The sequence below is a fragment of the Heliangelus exortis genome, chromosome 1 (assembly GCF_036169615.1).
Source record: "Heliangelus exortis chromosome 1, bHelExo1.hap1, whole genome shotgun sequence".
Classification (NCBI taxonomy): domain Eukaryota; kingdom Metazoa; phylum Chordata; class Aves; order Apodiformes; family Trochilidae; genus Heliangelus; species Heliangelus exortis.
Genome location: NC_092422.1, coordinates 23,398,615 through 23,421,547, shown reverse-complemented (window position 1 = coordinate 23,421,547; position 22,933 = coordinate 23,398,615). Strand labels below are relative to the sequence as shown.

The 22,933-nt window shown below is 35.1% G+C and overlaps 1 protein-coding gene across 8 annotated transcripts in view; it reads right to left on the bottom strand.

The window, feature by feature from the left end:
• Nucleotides 1-22,933, bottom strand: part of NBEA (neurobeachin) — a 460,838-nt gene that overhangs the window by 236,870 nt on the left and 201,035 nt on the right. For all 8 annotated transcript variants that reach the window (XM_071737478.1, XM_071737489.1, XM_071737508.1 and 5 more), the window contains one exon: nt 13,601-13,662. In XM_071737478.1, the coding sequence (XP_071593579.1) occupies nt 13,601-13,662 (62 nt within the window). The remainder of the gene's footprint in view (nt 1-13,600; nt 13,663-22,933) is intronic.

The following is a 22,933-nucleotide window of genomic DNA, read 5'->3' as shown; positions in this document are numbered from 1 at the left end:
GTAATTCATTCTGACTTTCAAATACATTTTATGTGGCCATATTTTCTGTTTCACATTCAAGTGAGTTTTAGTTTCCTATCCTGTTTCTCCAATTCATACAATTGCCCTATGAGCATACTACATGCAACAAATTTTGGCAGCAGTAGTTTCTTCACTTTGTTTCACAGTACAATGTACAGCTTGTACATTTTATAATATAGGGAAGCCAACAACCTGTGCACCATTCATCTCTCCTTGAGTTCAGTCTTTGTTTCTTCCCCATTATTAACGAAGCAAAAAGTCTCTAATAACAAACAGAGTTTTAAAAAATATTTTACCATTAATATATGTTTCCAAAATAAACTTTCAAAATTGATTCAAACCGATTAATATATATTAAAGGATAAGAACTTTTACTTCATATACCACTGAATTCTCAGTGCATCATAAACAGCTTTTTTCCATACAACCCACTGCCTCTATCACACCAACAGTCTTCTGATACTTCAGATGAAAAAAGGTCAAGATATCTCTCTAGCAAGATTCATTTATTTTGGGATAATTCCTGAAAACTGTTATTTAGGAATAATAAACATTTCCTTTTCATCATACAGAAAAAAAAACGCAAAAGAATGAAAAAAACCCCATAAGTACAATAGCTGGATTGCTGTTTAGAATAGAATTTTCTAGTCTGTGACTTCATGCAATAAACAAAAATGGGTAAAGAGAGTTACAGTTATAGAACTATTATGCTTTACATTTTTACATTTTGTTTATTCCACAACAAAAAATAAGGCAGAAAAGGCAGAAATTCTCAATGCTTGTTTCTTCATATGGGGAAAAAAAAAAAAAAAAAGCTTTGCACAGAGAAGGAAATTTTCTTAAGGAATAGTTCTGAAAGCTGCTCACAAATTAGGAAAGTGTTTGGTACTGATATTATGAAAATTCACTGATTTGATCAAGTAATTCACAGAGTATCAGCACTCAAGGCTCTAACACACTTTTGTGAGTTAAAAAATTAACCACTGTGAAAGATTTTTTCTTCAGTGCTGCCGATTTTGTTCTTTTCCAAATCAGTAACTGAAGCAAGCCTAATGACCTAATTATTGGAAGCAACAAAATCACCTTACAGTAAAATCACTATGAGAAACCAAGAAGGAAAAGATTTAATATAAATATAGGCACCTAGAGCCATTTTAAGAAAAAATAGCATGGGTTAGAAAGAGTATTAGAGGTGTAGAATTTAATTTTTTTAGCCAAAGCCTTTCCACGTACACTATAAAACCCCGTATTAGCATTTTCTTTTATGATGCTTTCCTGCACCGCAACCTGCTATGACTGTGTTTGGGAAAGCAGAACTGGTGTGACCACAGTTCAGAAAAGAAGACAAAAAAGAGGAAAATAAAAGTATTAAAAAAAGGTAATTATGCAAGCCTTTTGTCAGATCTTCCTGCTCAGTGCAAACATCTTGAGATGGCAGACCATCCAAAAGGGCTAACTGGATCTCAGGAGAGATATCTTAAGGTACCTAAAGAGCCATTTGATATGTATGTGGAAGTAAATAAATCTCTTCTTATAACTACATAGATGGGAAATCTCATCAATTTATCCAAAGCAATTAATCATGACAAAAATGTGTGAAACCTGCCCAACTATCTAACAAAAATTAGTGATAAACATAATGATGCAGAACCAGAAAGAAATCAGGATTGCCTCACTACCGTCTTGCTACTACAAACTCCCAATGCTCCATTAATCCAGAAATAAAGGAATAATTATTACTACTCAATTTTAGTCATAAATTATTATAACAGATTAATGATCCTGAGAGGTGCACAGTACTTGTGAGAAGTAATCTGTTTTTGGGTTTTTTCCCCCCACAGTTTCTTTTGAAAGGCTCAAAAAAGAAACGGAAATACTTGGAAATGCTGGCATGGCAGTCACCATTGCAATAGTCATTCAGACCACTGCATACACATTAAGAACTGGATTAAGATGTGAAATTACATGCTCAGAGAATGGGAAACAATTTTGTATATTTTATCTTGGATTTTGCAGATAAACTTTCTCACCCTCAAGATGTAAGAAGCAAAAAGATAAATATGCACTGTAATGGAAACAGTGAGGGTGGTTGGAAAATTTATGCTCCAGCCAAGTAGGATCACAGGATAACTATGTGGTGCATTGGTTGCTAAGTGCTTGAATGACTACTCTACATCTAAGGTGGTTTAGGTAGTTCATATTCTGAGTATTCTAGGCTTGAAAACAAGAGCTGGGGTTCTTTTCCCTGCCTCAAAATACTGATGCTAATTACCTGCTGAAGTAATGGAAGACTTTGACAAAATTGTGTGCCAGATAATTTTTGATATGCAAGAAGAATGTGTTGAATTTTCTCTCCTTAGGGCTTCTGCTTGACTGCGCTAGGGGGATGACTATTAGTGCCAGCAATGCACATCTCTGACCAAGAATAACTGAGTTGATACCTGAATTCTTCAATTGAGCTATCTTAACCATAACTTACTGAGATAGATGAAATTCTATTATATTGATTCACTTCCTTCTTGATTCTTGAGTAAGTTTGGAGAAAAGTCTTGTGCAGAGCTAAACAGGTGCTACCTTTTATCAGGAGAAGGCAGTGGAAATTTTATAAAAATGTGTTTGCAATTCACAACATGCGCGCAATTTAGCTTGGGTTTGAACTCCAGGCCGTGAAGTTACCTTCTAAAATCACCAATGACTTGCTTTATTTCATTTAAGAGGGAAGATTCAAAGAAAATATTACAAGGTTGAAGGAAATGTTTCCTTACTGCAGAAAATCATGTCCACTAAATCCAGGTAAACAGGGAAACCCAAATGATTTCAAGATACAGACTCATAAATTTTTGAGCAGATTACTCATATATGATTGAAATGTTTATACAGTTTTTAAGACCACAGGGATGGTCCTATAATTTCTAAAAGAATTTACCTAAAGATACTGGAGCCTTAAAACTTTATTGCTTGGAATGAGAATCAGAGATAAGAATTCTGAACTTACTGCCTCAGTTCTTCTCTCACACTCACACTTATACTGCTGATACATGATAAATAGAACATATTTTTGGTTTACTCTTTCAAGTAAATTTGGGATCAATTTTAGGGTTTTATGATAGGTCATCCATTTTAAAAGCATCTATTTCCCACAATAAGGAAGTTGCAGAATGACTGACAACATCCTCCTGGAAGGCAAATCTGAAAGTAATGGAATACACTGGGCTTCTGGCCAAATCACAGAGAGGAAAAGAATGTGATTTTTTCACCACACTATTTATGTGAATATGACTTTAACAATGCAGCAAAAGTAATGGGAAGCTTTAGATTTCACTTTCACAAGACTAAAGTCTCTTTTTTTCTTCTATTTTCTTGACTTAGAGTAACATGTTAATTTTTTGCTTTCTTGAAAACACAGACAATGCCTTACTATTCACGTGTGGTAACTGCCAAAATTGTCTTGGTAATGAAGTAAAATATTCCCAGAGGAACATTTCATTGGTATCTTAGAAGAAAAGAAAAAACAAATCCATATTGCAAAAACATGTACATTATCCAAACAACACTAGGGAACTGGGCAAATTTATTTAGATGATATAATATTAACCTTCATCACCTTGCAGAAATTCTAATAAAGACAGAAGGTATGTGTTAGAAGACACACACATCTCCACAACTTTAAGAGCTTGCTTCCTGACTGGAAAAATAGTTCTTCATTTAAGAGACTGAAATTATTATTAACAACATGTGCTGCAATGTATGGCTATTATTCCTAAAAGCCATACCATTTATGACTCTACCAGTCTTTGATGTTAGAGGTGAATAACTAATCAGAAGTCTACCAAAACACACTATTTTCTCCATTATATATGTATATGTATATATATACATATATATATATATACACATAGTGAACCCCTTCAAAAGTATGGTAAATATATTAATAATGATGGTCTCTATTAACAAGCTATTGCACCCTTTCTCAGCCCTTTAAGAAGTACCAACTCAATTTTTTGGGGTATTTTTCTCAGATTTAAGATCCCTCTCAGTTGTAGGCAACAACCATATTAGGATATGGGGAAATAAATTCTTACAGTTTTCTGATCTTGACTGTTTTAACATGAATCTGCAAGAGGTTCAGTTCAGCATCTCACTGATGGGTAATAAATGTACCTTTGGCATTTTTTGGCAAAAACACTCTGAGAAGGACAGCCAAGAGAAAGGACCAGAAGTTCTAGATTGACTCTGGTATAAATAAGATATTGAGGAAGAGACCCTGCTTATTACCAAAGGCAAAACAGAGAAGTAGTTATCTGAGTGTACTGGGATATGGAAAGATATCTCATAGAATAATCAAGAAAGTAAAATTGCCCAGCAAGTAGGAAAGAACTGATGGTCTCCATTTGATCTCCAGTTTATCAGAAGAATATGACCAAGAGGTAAAGACTGAGTTTGGACTGGAAGGCATTCCATACATAGACAAGGAATTGATGCAAGAAAATTCTTAAATATCCCTTTGGTGGGGAAAAAAATATAATTGCAAAGTCATAATATTTTGGAAAACTTCCAGAATTCAATAAAACAAGTAAGAAACACCAGGGGAAAACCAAACCAAACCAAAAACTACCTCACCCCTACAAACCACTTTATCTCTAGAGAAAAAAAAAATATAAAGGGAAAAATTTTCTATTTCCCCTTTAGCTTGCGTTGGAATTCATGACTGGGTTGGGAGATTATACTAAATATGTTTAACAACCTATTTGTGTAGGCCATATTCTGGATTGTGAAGAGCCCTAAATCAACATCAGAAGATAAGCACATGTTTAAGCTGTACCATATTTGATAATGAATAAGGACACAGTAGAAATGTTTCTTTCTTGATGGACTTTTCTATAGCAAATATGACAGTATTAGAGAAAGTACACACTTCAGCTACAAAGACATTATTGAGCTTAAATTTGAACCTATGGCAAAAAGCAAAGTTACAAAATCTCAAATTGGAGCTAAATGACTAGTATTTTCATACAGCTTTCCAGCACTTTGTCTAATGTATGACAATCTATGGGAATTTTTTCTATCTAACTTATTCCCATCAACTGCCAATCGTTTTTCTTGACTGTGACAGAGACAGCCTTTTTTTCCTACAGCCCCAGTCATGCGACCTGCTATGAGTTTCTGCTTTCATGGCTACTCTAGAAGTATGATCACTCAACAATTACTATTTTATCCAGTTACTTTTTATTTAGATGTGACTGTTTCCACGACTGCATGTAGTGGTGAAAGAGAGTGAGCAGGAACATGGAGCTAGGTGTGGTGATGATCTGATAGCTCTAACAGGGTGATATGGGCCAGAGAGAAGTCTAAGCTGACCATTGAAACTGCAGCCTAGGAGTATCATTCTATCAGATGTAGAGATCTGAATTTATAGCTTGTTGTCATTAAAATTCAAGTGGCATTTTCTCTCCTCTTGTTTGTGCTCCCAAATTTGCAATCCTGAAGCCTTCTCTTTGGGTATTTCTGGCTTTCAGCCAGCTTAAATGAGGAAACAACAGTCTGAACAGCTTTCAGATGTGTTTGTGAGTTAGTCTTTTAAATATCAGCACTGGTAAAAAATCAGGATTAGCAGAGAAGAAACTGAGGAACAGAAGCAGCACAGGAGATAGGTTCTGAAGGGTATAGGACCCTAGGAAGTCTGGATGCTCTTCAGGAAGTCTTGAAGGCAAAGGAGTAGGCCATCTCCATGTGCCACAAGGAGAGATGGAGGTGTAGATGAGCAGCCTGGATGAATAGGGAGCTTTGGCTGGCACTGAGGGAGAAGAAGAGAGTTTATGGCCTTTGGAGGAAGGGGCTGGCCACTCATAACAACTACAAAAATGTTGTGAGGCTGTGCAGGTAGATAATTAGAGGATCCAAAGCCCGGCTAGAAATTAATCTAGCCTCTATGGTAAAGGATGACAGGAAAAGTTTCTAGAAATACATTTACAATCAAAGGAAAACCAGGGAGACACTCTATCCCCTCCTGAACACAGGAAGAGATATAAAGGATGAGGAAAAAGCTGAGGTACTTAATGAATTCTTTGCCCAGTCTTTAGTAACAGGACTGGTTATATAGCAGGAATACAACTCCCTAAGATAGGAGAGAGGGACTGGGAGCAGAATGAATCCCCCCACAACCCAGGAGGATGTGCACAAACCTACAAAGCCAGATGGGATACAACCAAGAGTGCTGAAAGAGCTGGTAGGGATGCTCACCAAGACACTTTCCATTATTTATCAGTATGGCTAACTGCAGAGGTACCAGCAGATTAGAAATCAGATTACATTATCCCCCATACAATAGGAAGAGTCAGAAAGATGGTCCATGAAATTACAGGCCTATTAGTTCTTCCCTTCAGTACCAGGGAAGCTGGTGAAGCAGATCATCCTGAGTACCATTATGCAGTACATGCAGGACAACCCAGGTGATAAGGCCAAGTAAGCAGGGTTCATGAAGGGCAGGTCCTGTTTGACTAAACTGATCTCTTCCTGTGGCATGATGACCTGCTTGTTGGATCAGGGAAGAACTGTGCATGTTGTCTACTTTGACTTTAGCAAGACCTTTGACATAGTTTCTGACAGGATTCTCCTTGAGAAGATGGCTGCTCGTGGCTTGGATGCACATTCGTTTTGCTGGATTATAAACTGATTGCGTGGCCGAGCCTAAAGAATTGTGTAAAATGTAGTTAAATCCAGCTGGCAGCCAGTCATGACTGGTGTTCTCCAGGAGTTAGTGCTGGGGCTTCTCCTGTTTAACATCTTGATGATCTGGACAAGGTGACAGAGTGCACCCTCAGTAAGTTCACAGATGACATTAAACTGGGGTGGAAGTGTGAATCTGCCTGAGGGTGGGGAGGTTCTGCAGAGGGATCTGTATAGGCCTGATCAATGGGCCAAGGCCAATTGTATGAGTATCAAGGCCAAATGTTGGGTCTTGCATTTTGGCCACAACAACTCCTAGCAGCACTACAGGCTTGGGGAGGAGTGGCTGGAGAGCTGCCCAGCAGAGAGGGACGTGGGGGTGTTGCCTGACAGCCGCCTGGACATGAGCCTGTAGTGTGCCCAGGTGGCCAAGAAAGCCAACAGCATCCTGGACTGTATCAGGAACAGGGTGATCAGCAGGACTGAGGAGGTGATCTTACCCTTGTCCTCCATCTTGGAGGCTACACCTCAAGTTCTGTGTGCAGCTGTGGGCACAACAGTATAGGAAGGACATGGAGGTGCTGGAGAGGGTACAGGAAAGGGCAAGTAGGATGATTAGGGATCTGGACAACAGGTTTAAGAGGAGAGGCTGAAGTAGTTGGGGCTGCTCAGCCTGGAGAAGGGGAGGTTGAGGAGAGACCTTATTGTTCTCTACAAATGCCTGAAGGGAGGTTGTAGTGAGGCAGGTGTTGGATTCTTCTCCCTAGTGATTAGTGACAGGACAAGAGGTAATGGGTTCAAGTTGCACCAAGGGAGGTTCAGATTGAATATTAGAAAAGATTTCTTCAGTTAAAGAGGGGTGAAGCATTGGAACAGCATCCCAAAGGAGGTGGTGGAGTGCTGGCTATGGAGATATTAAAAACAAGGATAGCTGTGACACTCTCGGAGACTGTTTAGTGGTTACAGGGATGAAGGGCTGAAGGCTGGACTTGATCATTTTGAAGGTCTCTTCCAACTGTGATGATTCTATGAAATGCAGAGCTTTGTTAGGATAAATGTTTTCAACATATGCTTGGAAAATGTATTATTGAAACAATGAGTTTCTGTGTGTTTCCATGTGTCCTCTTCTGCAACAAATTTTCATTTGGATTTTTGCAGGATATGATACACAGCATTTTTTCTTCCTTTTTGTACTGGTGTAAGTAGAGAGATGGTGGATAATCCAACAGGACAAATGGAAGGTAAAGCATCCAACATGTTTCATGATTAGAAAAAAAGATTTTAAAAACTACACATCCATAGGAATTTGCATTACCAATCTTAATTTCACAACAGACTTAAGTTCCTAAGTAGATTGAGTTCTAGGTTCATTATTCTTTAGATTTAAAAGATGCAGTCATTATTTAACTTGTCTTCAGCCTTCCTACTGCATTTGGTGTCAAAATAACAACTAACAAACATTCTGTTAGTGTACTAGTATTACATTTACTCTGAAAGAGATATCACTTATTAAACAAAACTTCAGGAGCTTGAGAACTCTAGGAATACCTCTGGAGGAAATAAAGACCAATAAGTATAATTAAAGTTGAATCTAATACTGACAACAAGAGTAAACTGATATAAAAATTCTACAAATAAATCTATAATGAAAATTAAAAAGTTTCTAATGTATAAAATTAAAACGTAAAATAGACATATAAATATAGACATATTTCTGTAATAAAGAAATAAAGCTGTCTTAAGATGGTAAGATATCCATAAGGATGGTGCTTGATAAGAAGCACTGTAGTGGGGATTTGGAGAACTATAACTTTCCTATAAAGCTTGAATGGAGTTTGTTTAGCATCAAGAAGCATAGATTGTGTTTCTATTGTATGAATCACAAATTTCAGGGCTTCTTCTGGTTAACTGCAGTGACCAGAAACGGATTTCTCTTTCTGTTTGGTTTCTCTGTTGGCCAGCTGTCAGATTCTGAAGCCCAAGGGCTACCCCATACTCTGAGGCAGAATGCACATTTAGGTGTGCTAGTGTGTACTGAAATCTCTACAGTGCCTGCTTGATGAGTCTTCCTATACCCTCAGAGCTAAGCCTATCACCAAGTTTTCTCAGTGGGAATTTCCTTTGAATTTGCACTGACAAGGCACATCTGTTTGGGGCTTTTTGTCTGGTTGCTTATCTTTCCATCTTTTCTTGAGTGGGAGTGATTTCTTGATATTGTTTCAATTTTTTTCATACCCCTTTAGGACAACAGTCAATGAATGCACTTCTTCTCCTTCCCCTCCCAACCTCTCATTTTGCCACTTTATATTTTTGATTGCTAGAGCATATATAGTAGTGTACAACTACCATGTTTTACATGTGTCGAACTGCTGGAAAGTGTTTTATGGACTGTGCTGCATGGCAGCAAATCCTTCACAGATCTTTTTTTGATTAATTATGTACTGAATGGCTGCCTGTGATATGGAGAGACAGACTGGACTCAGCCCAAGCAGCTTCTAAGTTTCCAGGTTAATAGATAAAACAATGTGGACAGACACAACTCATTTATGAGGCTCACACTGTAAGCAATGTTTGAAAGGCTTAGCTGAAGCTCAGTTTTCTCATTTATTATATACAGGCATCTGTCAAGCTATGGATATGCTCTCAGTAGAGTTTGCTTTATTTACAGCACTTCAAGTTCTTCAATTTTTCATAAAAGTAAACAATTTACAGAATCTCCTTTAAGCCTCATTATAAAAGGGGTTATGTGCTATCCTTTATTTGAGAATTTTTTTTTGTTTGTTTGTTTTAATTGCCAATTTTAAGAGCTTCCTGGTTATGTATATCCTTTTCCTCACTCTTCATGCAGTTTTTCTAATAAAGCCTGTTTATAAAGGACAGAATATAAAATAAAACTTCCTCAACAGAGTGATTCAGAAGTGAAATTTTTTCATTCTAGGTTTTGTTTTTCCTTTGGAGGTTCCTGAACTACAGTACTGATCAAACTTTCAGTATGTGGGGATACATGTACATTCTACATGTATTCTACAATCATAAATGACATAGAATTATTTCCTAAATTAACCATTTATTCATTATAAGTTGTATTTTTAAACAAGTGAAGTAGCAAGATATCTTAAATATAAAGGCAATATTTTGTGTTTGAGAAAATACGTTTCCCGTGTTAATAGATAAGATTCAGAAAAATACAAGCAGCATGAGATAAAACTCTTTCGGGATAACATCTTTCAGTTTCTGCAGAAGCTGTCTCCCCAAAGGAAAAAAAAAAAACAACAAACCTGCAAAAGATCTGGAAGCAATTAGAAACTATTGTAGTGTTTTGGCTAGGAAAAAAAAAAAGAAAAAAAAAGAAAAAAGTAATTGAAACCTAAATCTGATGTATGAAGGAACTACACTGCAAAAATAATGTATTTTTTTTTTTAAATTGTATGGTTTATTGAAGAAATCTGCCACTCCAACAGCAACACAGCTGTGACTAGCTCAACTTAGGCTGGGGAACAAAGACCATCTAATCAAGCACAGATCTTGTCAAACATAACACATCTTCATCCGTTTTATGTTAAAACAGACTAAATCCAAATGCAAATTCCTAGTTTGTGAAAAGTGAAAATCACTGTATGTTTACTATCAATTATATTTTTAAAATATATTTCAAGTATAGATGTATGCTTTTGGCTTGCAAAGAAATAAATAAAAAGCTTTCAAATTAGCCTAAATTTTAATCTAGTGAAGTAGGCGATCCTGGGAAAAGAATAAAATGGGTGCAGGGATCTAGCTGCAGCACAAGAAAGATTCTGAAAATACAAAGTGTAGAATTTTTTGTTCTTCAGCAAACCCACAAATGATGCACTATCCCTACAGGAGTTCCTTTAAAACTTAAAATGTATTTTTCACAGAAACTCCAAATTCCTTTGGGGGAAAGGCTTGATTGCATATCCCTCAGAGTCTAAAAGACTGCCCATCTGAACTGAATTATCCATGACATGTACCTTCAGACATTTGTAATGTGATATTTCATGTAAATTTAGACCATACCTTGGACGTGAACTGCTGGCAATGTTGATTTTATTCAGGAGCTCAGATAAGAAAAAAAATTCTGACATCCTTGCTAATCTGTAGTCGTTAACATGGAATTCCCAACATAAAGAGCATAAAAGCATCTAATTTGCTGTAGCAAATGAAAGGAAAACAAACTTCGCATTTCCCTTTCCTTTTTAATGTCTGAAGTTACTCTGTTCTGTGCAAACATAGTTGTACTTTTCAAAGGTTTTTAATATCGTAATCTATCTTTTGAGTTTCAAATTTCCCCACATAATCTGTAAAATGTCATTCAATTTGAATATGCAGGATTTACCCATGTTAGGAAGAAAAGCCTTAGGATTACTGAAAAAGTGCAGTACTTTTATACAGTCTTTCCAGTTCATGTTACACGATTTATCATATGGAAAAACTCAGCACTATCTCTTTTTTTACAGAGATGAGTTAACCTCATATGCTGCCAACATCTCCTAAAATCCTAATTCCAAATTAACTATAGGCTGGATTATGGCATCTGTCTCTGCCATTTTCTTCTAGCCATCTTATGGATTAATATTTTTATAGCATTTACCTCCTGTTTTCTTTTGACAAGTAGTTTTAAAATGTAAGCAGAAAAAGTAACAATTTTTTTTCCAGACAGATTAATAGAACTACAGGCCCGATTGCTTAGCACACCTGTAGGATTAAATACAATATTCTTTGTAGATGCAGCTTAAAGAAGCAGAGTTTTTGTAGTTAGGAAGATGAGAGAACACAATTCGCACCACTACAGCCCCCTGTTGGACAATTCTTGTGTAAACATCTAACATCACAACCACCACCAATTTCAGAATTAGCTGATGAAGTATTCAGTCATAAATGGACATCAAGACACAAAAGCTTTCTTATTGAGATGATAAAGAAACAACCCTGAAGTATCAGAGGGGTTATAAAAACTAAAAGCTTGCAATTTCCCTGAGTAACTGAGTAGATCAAAAATAGGTCTCCCAAGCAAACACAGAAGATTATTAAGAAATGTTAAACACTTCAAAACGATTAGGCTCTTCACTATATTTCATGTATAAAATGAATCTTGTTTTTAAATTAGTCAAATAATTTGAAATAATAAAGAACATGTATAATAGTTAGACAAATAACAAACATTATTTAGCTGCATTTGTTACATAGCTTTACTGGGATGTCTAAAGAAAATGCATTGCAGAAAGAGCTTAAATTTCTCTCGCTTCCTCTCAATCAATATTTGAGGCAAAGTTTCATCTCTAGGGCCCTTAATGGCAGGAATTCCTGGAGCCAGCAAATGAGTAATGTTAAACCTATGATTAGATGATGAGGCCATCAAAGACACTATACCCTAATGCTACATTCCACTTTATTTCTCAGAACTGCAGTCAAACCAAAGGCTAGGAAAGAAAGGTCTGTAAGTTATTCCTTCCCTCAACAAAATGTTTCAAAAGCTGCTATATAAAAAAAAATTTAAAAAAAGAAAAAAAAAAATAGCATGATAGGAACATAGAGCTCAAAAGCCACAATAGATCTTACGGAATTTTCCTGGAACCCAGGACTTCACCACTAGGTAACAAATTTTTCAAGTGCCCTGCTGGAGAGGGTTTGAAGTTCAGACTCCACTGAGGATTCCTGCCAGGGATGTATTTTTCTTTTATTTTTTCCTAACCAACATGAACCCTGGCTAAAAGAGGAAGAAAAAAAAAAAAAGGAAAGGAAAAAAAAAAAAAAAAAAGAAAACAAGATCTAATGATTTCCTTATGACACAAGCTTGAAGAAATGGAACCTCCAGACCAGCATACAGCAGGTAAGTTGGAACCCCCTCCCCCAAATTCAGTTGTAAATGTTAATTGTTTTCAGACAGATTCCTCAAAACTGGGTCTGGATTTCAATTACCCCTAGAAACTAATTTGTTTTCATTACATTTTTGGTGCATGTGAAGCAGTGATTGTTCAAGTAAAGCTACAAACAAGTCATTTTCCTTGAATACAAAATAAGAAGTTAACCCAGGCATTTTATATACGAAGTTGGTTTGAGTTTAAGTGGTATTGTGAATCTGTGGGGACCTTTTTAAATGAAATGTTTTTAGTAAGTCTTGGGAGAAGTGTAAAAGCTTGAAGTTATTTGGATTTTTTAGGCCACTGAATTTTTCTTATTTTTAACAAAATAAGGAAAATTCTTAAATATGATGAAATTGGCAAATTACATGTCAAAACCAAATTAAATTTAGACATAAAAAATAAAGCCAGTAAAATTAATTTAGTTTTGAATATTTTACTTTTCAAAGGCAATTTGAAATGCTAATTAGTTCACATTTATGAGAAGCCCATTACTGCCATGCTAAAACCCCAGTAATTAACCACAGCATATTTCACCAGAAATACCATTTCTGACAGTTTCTGAGGGCTACCTAAACCACATTCCTCTGCTTTTTATATAATGACAGCTATATAAACTATTCAGTAAGTTATGTCACGTATATCAGAAGAAATAAAGTCACCACAAAGTAAGGTTTTAAAAATTACTAATTCAAAGACAGATTTCAACACAAAACTTTGACAACAGTATCCTATTTATGTATTCTAAAGAACAACTGGCTTGACAGAGAGTTCATACACTGAAAGGTGTATAATGTACATCCATAAACATTTAAAAAAAAAAGAAGCAAATATAAATTGGATACCCTGTGAAGACAGAGAAACTGCAGAACTCGTAAAAAAATCCCCTACAATTTATATGCTATGAGATTAATTTGTATTTTCTTATATTAAAATGGAAGAATGAAAGAAAGAGTAAAATACAGTTCGTAGGCTGCCATTAACCCAGCACTATGCAAAGAAACGAATACAATGAAAAGCAAAGAATGTCTTACCTGGGAACAAAGAAGCATAACAAGTTCAACCACTGAAGTACTTGACTTCATACAAACCAGACCTGCAATAAATGATCAAAAATTAGTTATTAAAGCTCCGTGGTTTTAGAAATTCCATAGAATATCTGTAATGTATATTTTTTATCATTCAAATTCACTAAAACAAGTTTCAATTACCCAACAGTTTCAGATTTAAAGACATTTAGACATTCTGAAAGTATCAAAGATTCAAATAGAATAATCCATACCTGGTTCAGGATAGAATGTTTTTTAATTAATTCTTTTTTGCATTTGGCTTAGTTCACTATTTATCTAAATAATTATCTATCTATTTAAGTCAAAGAAACTTAATACACAATAGATAAAAGAAAACAGCCTCTGCATATTAACTTCTGTAACTTCTTAAGAATAAACTGATAAAATATTAACATGTAGAGAAAAAGGCCTCTGCTTATAAATTATTTTAATTTCCATTTGGTAACTGATTTTCCTGTAATTGAAAGCTTGAGTGTTAATGAAAAAGGCATTCACATGAAATCTTTTTTTTTATTAAAATTATAAACCCTGATTTGTAGGCTGTGTTTCTTAAATCTTAAATTAAGCAGTGTAACTCTTACTTGTTATTTTCTACTTAATTTAGATTATAACCACCTAATAGCATTAATACTGTTGTAAGTACTTGTTTGCAGCTTTGGAAATGCAAATTTACTTTCTGAGGATATCACATCTAAGTATTTGAAAGATGCATTGTAAAGAGACAGTGAGGAAATTAGAGTTTACTGTTAACTATACATATGGTACCTTCTGTTATCTAAAATCATGCAGCCACTGATATGTTGGTTCAGGATATGGCAACACTTTGTGTTGCAAAAAATTATTAATTCACAAATATAAAGCTTACAACTAAGACAAAATAGGAAGGTGAAAAGCAAACTGATGTGCTTTAAGTAGGTTTCTACAAAGAGTGATTAAAGACAAAAGCACTCCTACACAATAGCACATATATTTATTGTGGGTAGAGGATAAATACCCTTTTGTGCCCATTTTGCTAACAATCCCATTCTTATTGTACATTAACAGAGAACAAGCTGTAAGAAGCCACTAGGATTCCATTCTATCAGATATATGGCCAGACAGTTAACTAATGAAATAAGAGGCAGATGTGCAAAGCTCATTTAGGGAGACAATTGCTATAATTGATCAGCTATTCTAATGCTCAAGTGCTGGAGTATCAGAAAGATTAATGGGATACTTATCACCTGCAGGCTACCTCCACTGGTTGAAAGCTGACAAAAAGCATCCAAACAGGAGACTCAACTCTACAATTAAGCCAGTGAAGGTAGCACTGATACATGTTATCACAGGAAAAATGATATTGGGTTTATTATGAGTTCAACCCATATTCTATAAAACTAAACAAAATTAAATCATTTCTGTCACACACTCTACATCTTTCAAAGTCAGATCTCAGGTGTGTTAAATATGATCAAGGCTCTTAAAACATATTCCCATGCTACAGTTTTCAAAATTTCTCCATGTCTTTACCTTCTGATTTTGTATAAAAATACCTAAAGGTATCCAGAACAATCATCATGCACAGTTATGAAACATAAAATAAGCTACATAGCAAATATCTATGCACCACCAGTTATTTATCTGTATCTTCACTAGGTTTCCAAAAAAGAGAAGAACGATGCAAAATATGCACTTGAAAGAGAAACACATAAGTAATATTTCTTGGATTAATTAATTCAAAAATTCTTAATTTTCAAAGACAGTTGGTGATACTTATACAATATGTGTAACTGCAAACAATGTGCAAGGAAGTCTGGAGTGTGCACCAAAACAAATATGCCTAAAATGGCACAAAGCTAGAACAAGGACTCATGATTATCATCCAGATAATAAATGTGATCTAGTCCTAATGACACAAATACTGTGTACGTAATTAACCAAGATGCTCTGTTTGAAGAAATTAATAATTACCTTAGTAAAAATTTTCATATTGACTTTCATATTGACTAAGAACTTCTTTATACTACATCTAACTTCTTAATAGCCTGGTGATTCTTACATAAAGTGGTTGCCTGATCTAAAATTGATGTATTTTTTCCATTTTTCTGGACATAACTTGATATTTTTTTTGTATATCACATGTCACCAGCTGCAAGCTTGGAGGTAGCATTCCAGTATTGGAAAGGAAAATTCAAGGGGTTTTGGTGAAATTCAGAAAAAGCAAGAGGATACAGAAGTGACATCTGTTTAGCACATCAGCACAACCATTAGTTGTAACTGTGGGATTGCCTGCTGATAAAACAACCCTTTGATAATACCCATTAACACCTCTCATAACCAGTAGCATTCAAAACTTGACATTTTCAGAGTCTGTTTTTCATGTCAAAAAGAAACAAATAGCTTAGAGACTGTAGCACTTTTCACATGTGAAAATTCAGAGGGGAACAGGAAAGCCTCACAAAAGTTCATGGTGTCAGAGATGGATACAAGGAATAGTCCTTGCAGAGAGCTCAGTCTGCAGGAGAAATTAAGTGTGCAGCCCTTGTTATAAATTAGCAAAACCAACAGTAGCCATGACAGAAAATGGGGAATCGCTGTGTCTTGATGAGTTGGAAGAAAGAAAGAGAAGCAGAATTATTTTCTATTCACCTCTAAGTATTCATGCCATACATTCCTTGAAGTAAAGAGAATACAGAAATATGAAACATTCATGGCAGGGCCACCATTTCACGTTATAAGTTTCTTGCTTATCAGCCTCCTACTTCCACTTAAGGGACCTTTTCCACTCAAATCATATGACAGAGAGTGTGTGCCCTCCATTATATGCTGCATTTCCTCCTTTGCTGCCAAGGGCTCTATTTTTGTGTCCCATGTTATTCTTCCCATTTTTGCTTATTCCTGATTAAGCAGTTAAGATTTTTTTTTTTTTCCCCTCTTACACAAAAAACAAGGGTAAGCTTCAGAGTTCATTGTCAGAGCTTTTATGGAGTCAAGAGTAGAAAATGATAAAAACAGGTGAGACATTATAGAGGACAAATCCATTTCTGCCTGTTCGGAAAAACTGTCAGATTGCTATCTCTGGTTTATGAAGATGCCACATAATCAAAAGCTCTGGGAGTATGCTGAGGAATAATCACCCTCCCTTAATTTACAGACAGGAAAAAAAGATCATTTTAATAATATATTGGTTTTTGAACTTGCATGATCCTCTGTCCTAGGAAGTCAGACTTGTGTGAACTGCTTTACTGCTTTTGGCTGGGTAAAAACACTAAAATAATTTCCTTCAGCAGACAGAATATATTCTAACACCAAAAAAAAAAAAAAAAAGGAAGAAAATGTTCAGCTCTCATTTCACATTAAGGAGACACAAAGTGGTTGAGGTTTCATCATAAAATAAAAAATAGAATTTGAAGCATGAATCAAAATAACCAATTTTCTAACTCCCAAATGCACAAACAATGGTCCTACCATTTTGCAAGATTTGACAGAAACATTTAGAATGTGCAAAATTATATTAGTTTTATTATAATGAGAAACAAAAATGGTAAGAATCTTTGAAAAAGAATGCCTTCTCTGATTGAGAGGAGCACACAAATCTACTTTCAGTTCCCTCCCCCCACTTAACTCCAATGAGAAAAAGTATTTGCAATTCAAACTATAACTGTAGCCTGCATTCTTCAGCTGCAGATAAATTCTTCCTATACTGTCTGTATCAAATGCCATTAAGGACACTAATGTAATTTCTAAAATATAAGTGGGTATTTCCTGCACACAGCAAGGTTAAAAAGGTCACTGCTGAACTGAATGGAGTATGTGCTCCTTATACTTGTGGTTCTTAAGTACTTTCCTTCATGGTCTGTTCTCAGTCCATTAAATATAGCCATCAAAATTCAGCAATTTGATGGCAACAATGACCACATATATGGATGCAAAAACTGGGAGCATCAAGTGCATGACCTTAACTAATCTGGAATAAATGATGTATGCCTGGCAATTATCTTGAAATGCTCTGGTTTACTTGACTTCTTCTTCAGTGTTCTGTTGGCCCAAAGACACGCTGATTATTTCTTTTCATTATTACTTATTAATGTCTAAAAAAAGCTTAGTTTCAACTATATTATTTTAGTCATGCCTGTGGCATTAATGAAGTCATGGGTTCAAACTCTCCAAGTCACCATGTTGAACTAGTCAGTGTGAATTTCTATTCTGAAGAAAGACAACGTAGGCTGATAAAATCAATTTAAAAAAAAAAATCCTTATGAAATAAGATCATGGTTTTGAACTTCTTTTTATTATTATTAATACAATGTGTGTATGAGTCTAACTGAATACAACCACAATTTCATCTGGTCTTTATCAGGGTTTGCCTGCATTTACTTTCAATGATTTTACTTTGTGTCAACTTAAACCCTTATTGGAACTGGAATCAATTGTAATATTAGCAAACCCAAAAGTTAAATGTTCTTATATCTTATATTCAACTTAGAGAAAATGATGCAATTAACTGCATTTCAGAGCCTACAGAAATCTTTCACTCAATAGCTTCCCTTTATCTGAAAATCTCAGGTATGGGTAAACAAAAAGCTTGAGAAAGTTTAATCCATTTAACCCAGTTCCTAGAGAAAACTTGGTCTTTATTGCTCCTGTACAGCATTTCACCAAAGCTACAGGAGCTTTGTACAGAAAAAAGTATTTATGATATGCTATTATTTCCATTATTTTATTAACATACTAAAAGTGCATAAAGTGTACTTAGGAATGAGCATACTGTCATAAAATCAGTAAAAAGAATAATCAGAAAATACTAAAGTTCTCTTTTTTAACATGCATGATTGTAAGGTCAGCTATTTTTTATTTCCTATTAATACACTCTTCCATATACTTTAAAAAACCTCTGTTGTTTCAAATTGTTTACTATAATTACTGCTAAGTCACACCATAGCATCTCTCCCCATAGTCCCCACTTACTTCTATGCCAAGAGACAGAAGGAATGTTCCACCAGCTATTACCACTCACAAATAGTGTCTTAATTTTTGATAGACCGATTCCTTTTACTCTGTTATACAATTGTTTCAATGAAGTTTCAAGGACAGCTCATGGTGGTGACATGAATGAAATGAAAGCATTTTTTGGCTGTGACAATACTAGGAAAAAGGTGATATTTTGGTTGGAAATGCCAGTTTTGCTTCAACTTTATTTGTTCTTGCAAAATGTCTTCCACCAGCAGAATCTTGTGGTGACTGTTTTCTTGAAATATTTTGCTAAATCTAATTTAGAATCAAAGAAATAAACTCAGGATTTCTTTTTATTCCATTAATTAAAATAACCTGTACAGTGCTCAAATACATTATTCTTTCTCTGCCATATGTTGTCATTCAGGGAAAGCAAGATTCAAGTTGATGTTTTTAATCAATTATCAAGTTGCTGGTGACTTCACTACAGAACTGAAAAGGGGTAATCTGAAGGGAAAATGTAAAGATAGATGAAAAGTTTGAAAGTAAATGCTATATAGAACTAGTAACTGAAATGACAGATGCTCTTACTCCAAGCAAAGCAATTATTAGTAAGAAAAAAGCAAGATGTGTAAGAAACAGAATGTAACATTTAGCAAGATTACACTCAAAAATTTGTTTTACAATCATATGTATGTCACATATTTTACAGACATTTAAATTACACTAATGGTCTTAATTTATAAAAAGCAATGACTGGCAAATATTCAGGAATTGCAGAACGTCTGCAGATGGAAATCACAGCCATGTTGCAAAATAAGTACAACTTCTATTAGATGAAAGAAAGCACTATTCTAAATAACATAACTCACTAAAATAACAAAGTCAGGGTTATGAATTTAACAATTCCCTTCAGCAGCCTTGACTGGCAGAACACAACATTAGTATTAGTACTCCAGACCTTCCTTTGCATGGATGGATCTCCTTCACAAGGCAGAAGAGTGACACAGAAAAACATGATGAATGAGAATTTGACTCAGTGTTTTTGTAGTTGATCAAGGCTGATTGGTTTCTGTCATTATGGTAGAAGACACAGCAGAACACAGGCAATGTTTTTATACTTAGTACCTGACAATCTAGGGAAGGTATCATTCACGTTATCAAATTAAATACCTTTAAAATATTATCAGAAATCTTTAAAATTAATATCTTGAGAGAAGTACCTCAAATAAAAACTTAAAGGCCAACACAAAAAATAGATTTTAATATGTTCTAATACAATGCAAATGGTTCAGCACTTTTAGTTAAATTTGTAAAATAAACCACATCCTAATGAGAGGTTAATATTTAAAATAATATTATGTAACAGTTTATTGAACGTTAAATAAGAGAACTTACACTTCTTCACCACTGCATTTACTAAAAAGTGATCTAAACGAGGACTATGAAATACCCAGATGGAATCACAGAATGATAAAAACCCTTGAGAGTATACTCACAGAGAGATATAATTTACTTTTTAAAATTACAGACTTTTATTCTGTGATCCCATGAGCTGTAACAGTATTGACAAAACTAATGCTGGTGCCACATCACTCTGAAGGGTCTAGCCTTATTCCAATGTATGGAATTTTTGTCGATTTCCCATTAGTATTAATGGGATACACAAATCCTCATTCATCAAATGAGGAGGAGATCACTTAATCTATAAAATAAAATCCACTACCACTGTTCAGTTTCATATCTCACTGAAGATTTTCAAAGCTGATCTACTTTTTCATCTAGTGCTTGTGGTAGTTCTTTCCTTGGTCCACTGGGATTCATTCAATACATGCACTTGTGTGTGTCTCTCTTAAAACTGCATTTATTTCTATGGATTTCTTTTCAAGTATCTGTTGTGACACAGTGAATTAATAAAGTGACTTCCTGAACAAGATCGATCATCAGTACGATCCCAAATGACAGTCTTTAGAATATCATACTTTTTCTAAAAATGTATTACTTAATGTTACTCTTTCCTTGGGTATGAGGCTTTATTTTTTTCCTAAAATTTATCAACTTTTCCTTAGTTTCAGCTATAATTTCTTCCTATTGATGCCCTAATTCTTTGTTTGGTTTTTTTTGTTTTGTTTTTGGCTTTGTTTCACTACTTTTTTTTTATTATTTTTTAATTTTTTTTTTAACATAGGAATCACCTTTTGTTTCCTTCTTTCTCCTACTGTCTTCTAGTTATTTGTAACATGCTTCCCTACAGTTAGGGAGAATATTATCATCATGGCATGACACAACTGAAATGTATGCATGGTCAATGACAAAAAAGGAAAGCAAGATAAGGATAAGATGCATAGCTTAATTTTTACTTCTCCTCTTTACATGCCTATATTTCTTCTCTTTGGCAACCTTGGGGCCATACTGAGAGATCAGTGAGTGAACCAGTGCAGCTATAAATAGGAAGTATAAAAAACCTCACTGAACTTATGCAGCTTCCTAAATTTCTGAGGCCAAGATGACCATTATTTTAACTAGGTGTGAATTCCTGAGTAGCATAACCTACCAGCAATATTTTCTATTTAGCTGAGCAAATTGTTGCTGAACTAATATTTTTGTTTAGATAGTAACTGTTTTCTGAGAATTTGGCAGTAAGAAAAAAAAGAAAAAAATCTCCATTTCCAAGCTGAACTTTTCTGACCTTAGTTGGCAGCCATCAGGCCTTGCTCCCATCCAGAAGCCCCACTGACAAATAGTAATCATTCCAGTGCCTCCCAAAACACAAAACTGTACCACAGCCATAGAGCTCTTGAAATAACTTGTGTTTCAGTTTCCTTTATTTACTTGACAGTAGGAATGTCATGGGCTCTCCCCAGACCTGCTTTGAAATCACTTTGCCATCTTAATTTGACATATCACAACTGCCTCTGTTGTCTGACAAGTTCTTTCAGCATGAGGGTTCCTCACTGCAAGAAAATCTCCACAGACAACATCAACATTAGTATAAAAAGATTGGATCATAAAATTCCATATACCAACAGACAAAATAAGACGTGACTTAAGGCAATATATATTTAGCAGTTTTGATTTTTCTAGAGGAGGTAAATTTTAATATAAGATTAGACTGAACACAGTAATGATACATTCTGTCCTTGCAAAAATAATCCCAGGTCTGGAGGGCATCTTAACACCTAGACAAATCAAGCTTGAATGGCTCATTAATGTTTTTACTATTTACCATTAACTTTTCCAAAGGGCTCTATAGACAGATATATTTTGAAGGTTCAAGTATAGGAGTTTCTCAAGTTAATTGATTTGAGAGTTTTTGTGGAATATGCAATGTTTATGCCTTGAAGGAGTGAAAACAAGCACATCCAGGACAAACTCTAGAAATGCCTTTAAATCAACAGGACAAGTGAAGGAGTTTTGTAAACTTGGTCACTGGTTAAAAGATTTCAGTGTGGGTCATAACAGTAGGTGATACATAGACACAGAGTTAAGGAATACAGGGGAAACTGTGGCCAGCCCTAAAGAGATCAGTTTTGTAAAGGAGTTGGACATAGAACTCAGGCTACACGGAAAAGGATTATTAGACTATGTCTCATGAGAAATACATCTTTAAGGGCAAAATCTGATACAGAGATGTTATTTGCACTCTATCAGGCTTAGGTAGTTCTTTGGAAAATACTGCTGGGGTAATAAAGTAGATTGATTCCATTTTTAAGCCTTTAGAGGACAAAGGGTGGGGCAAATACCAGCCTAACTGTTTCAAGTCCAAAATCAGGCAGAGTCCCCTGCTGAGTTCTGAATGATGAATTAAGTGGAACAAGAACCAGAGAACCTCTGCCTGTGGGGAGCTTCAGTCACAGCATGAACATCCTGTAGATACTGAATACCTTTTTGGCTTACCACCTCGTTTTTCTTTCGACCTGGACAGTAGAGGAGAAAATAATAAGGGGGGAAAAAGGTGACTGTTCTAAAAAAAAAAAAGAAAATGTGCAACGTAGTCCAGTGTTACCCTGAAGCACAGTTTTATACCTGATATGATGAGTCCACCTACAGGCTGTGTTCCGCAGTGCCTGTGTATGTGTTAACTTTCTCAAGAATCTTTTTAAAATAATTATTTCCTTGAGATAGTATTAAATAGATTTTTTAGTACTTTTTTTTCAGCAGTAGCCCAACTCACAAAAAAAAAAAAAAAAAAAAAAAAAAAAAAAAAAAAGGAAAAAAAGAAAAAAAATTTCCACGAAAACTGAAAGCTAGAACAAGAAGGAAAAAGAAGGGACATCTGATCTGGACGGTACAAGGGCAAAGAAAGAAGTAAGCATAGAGGGTAGTCTGCTAGAGTTTTAAGGCAAGCAGTCCAGTCCTTTTTTT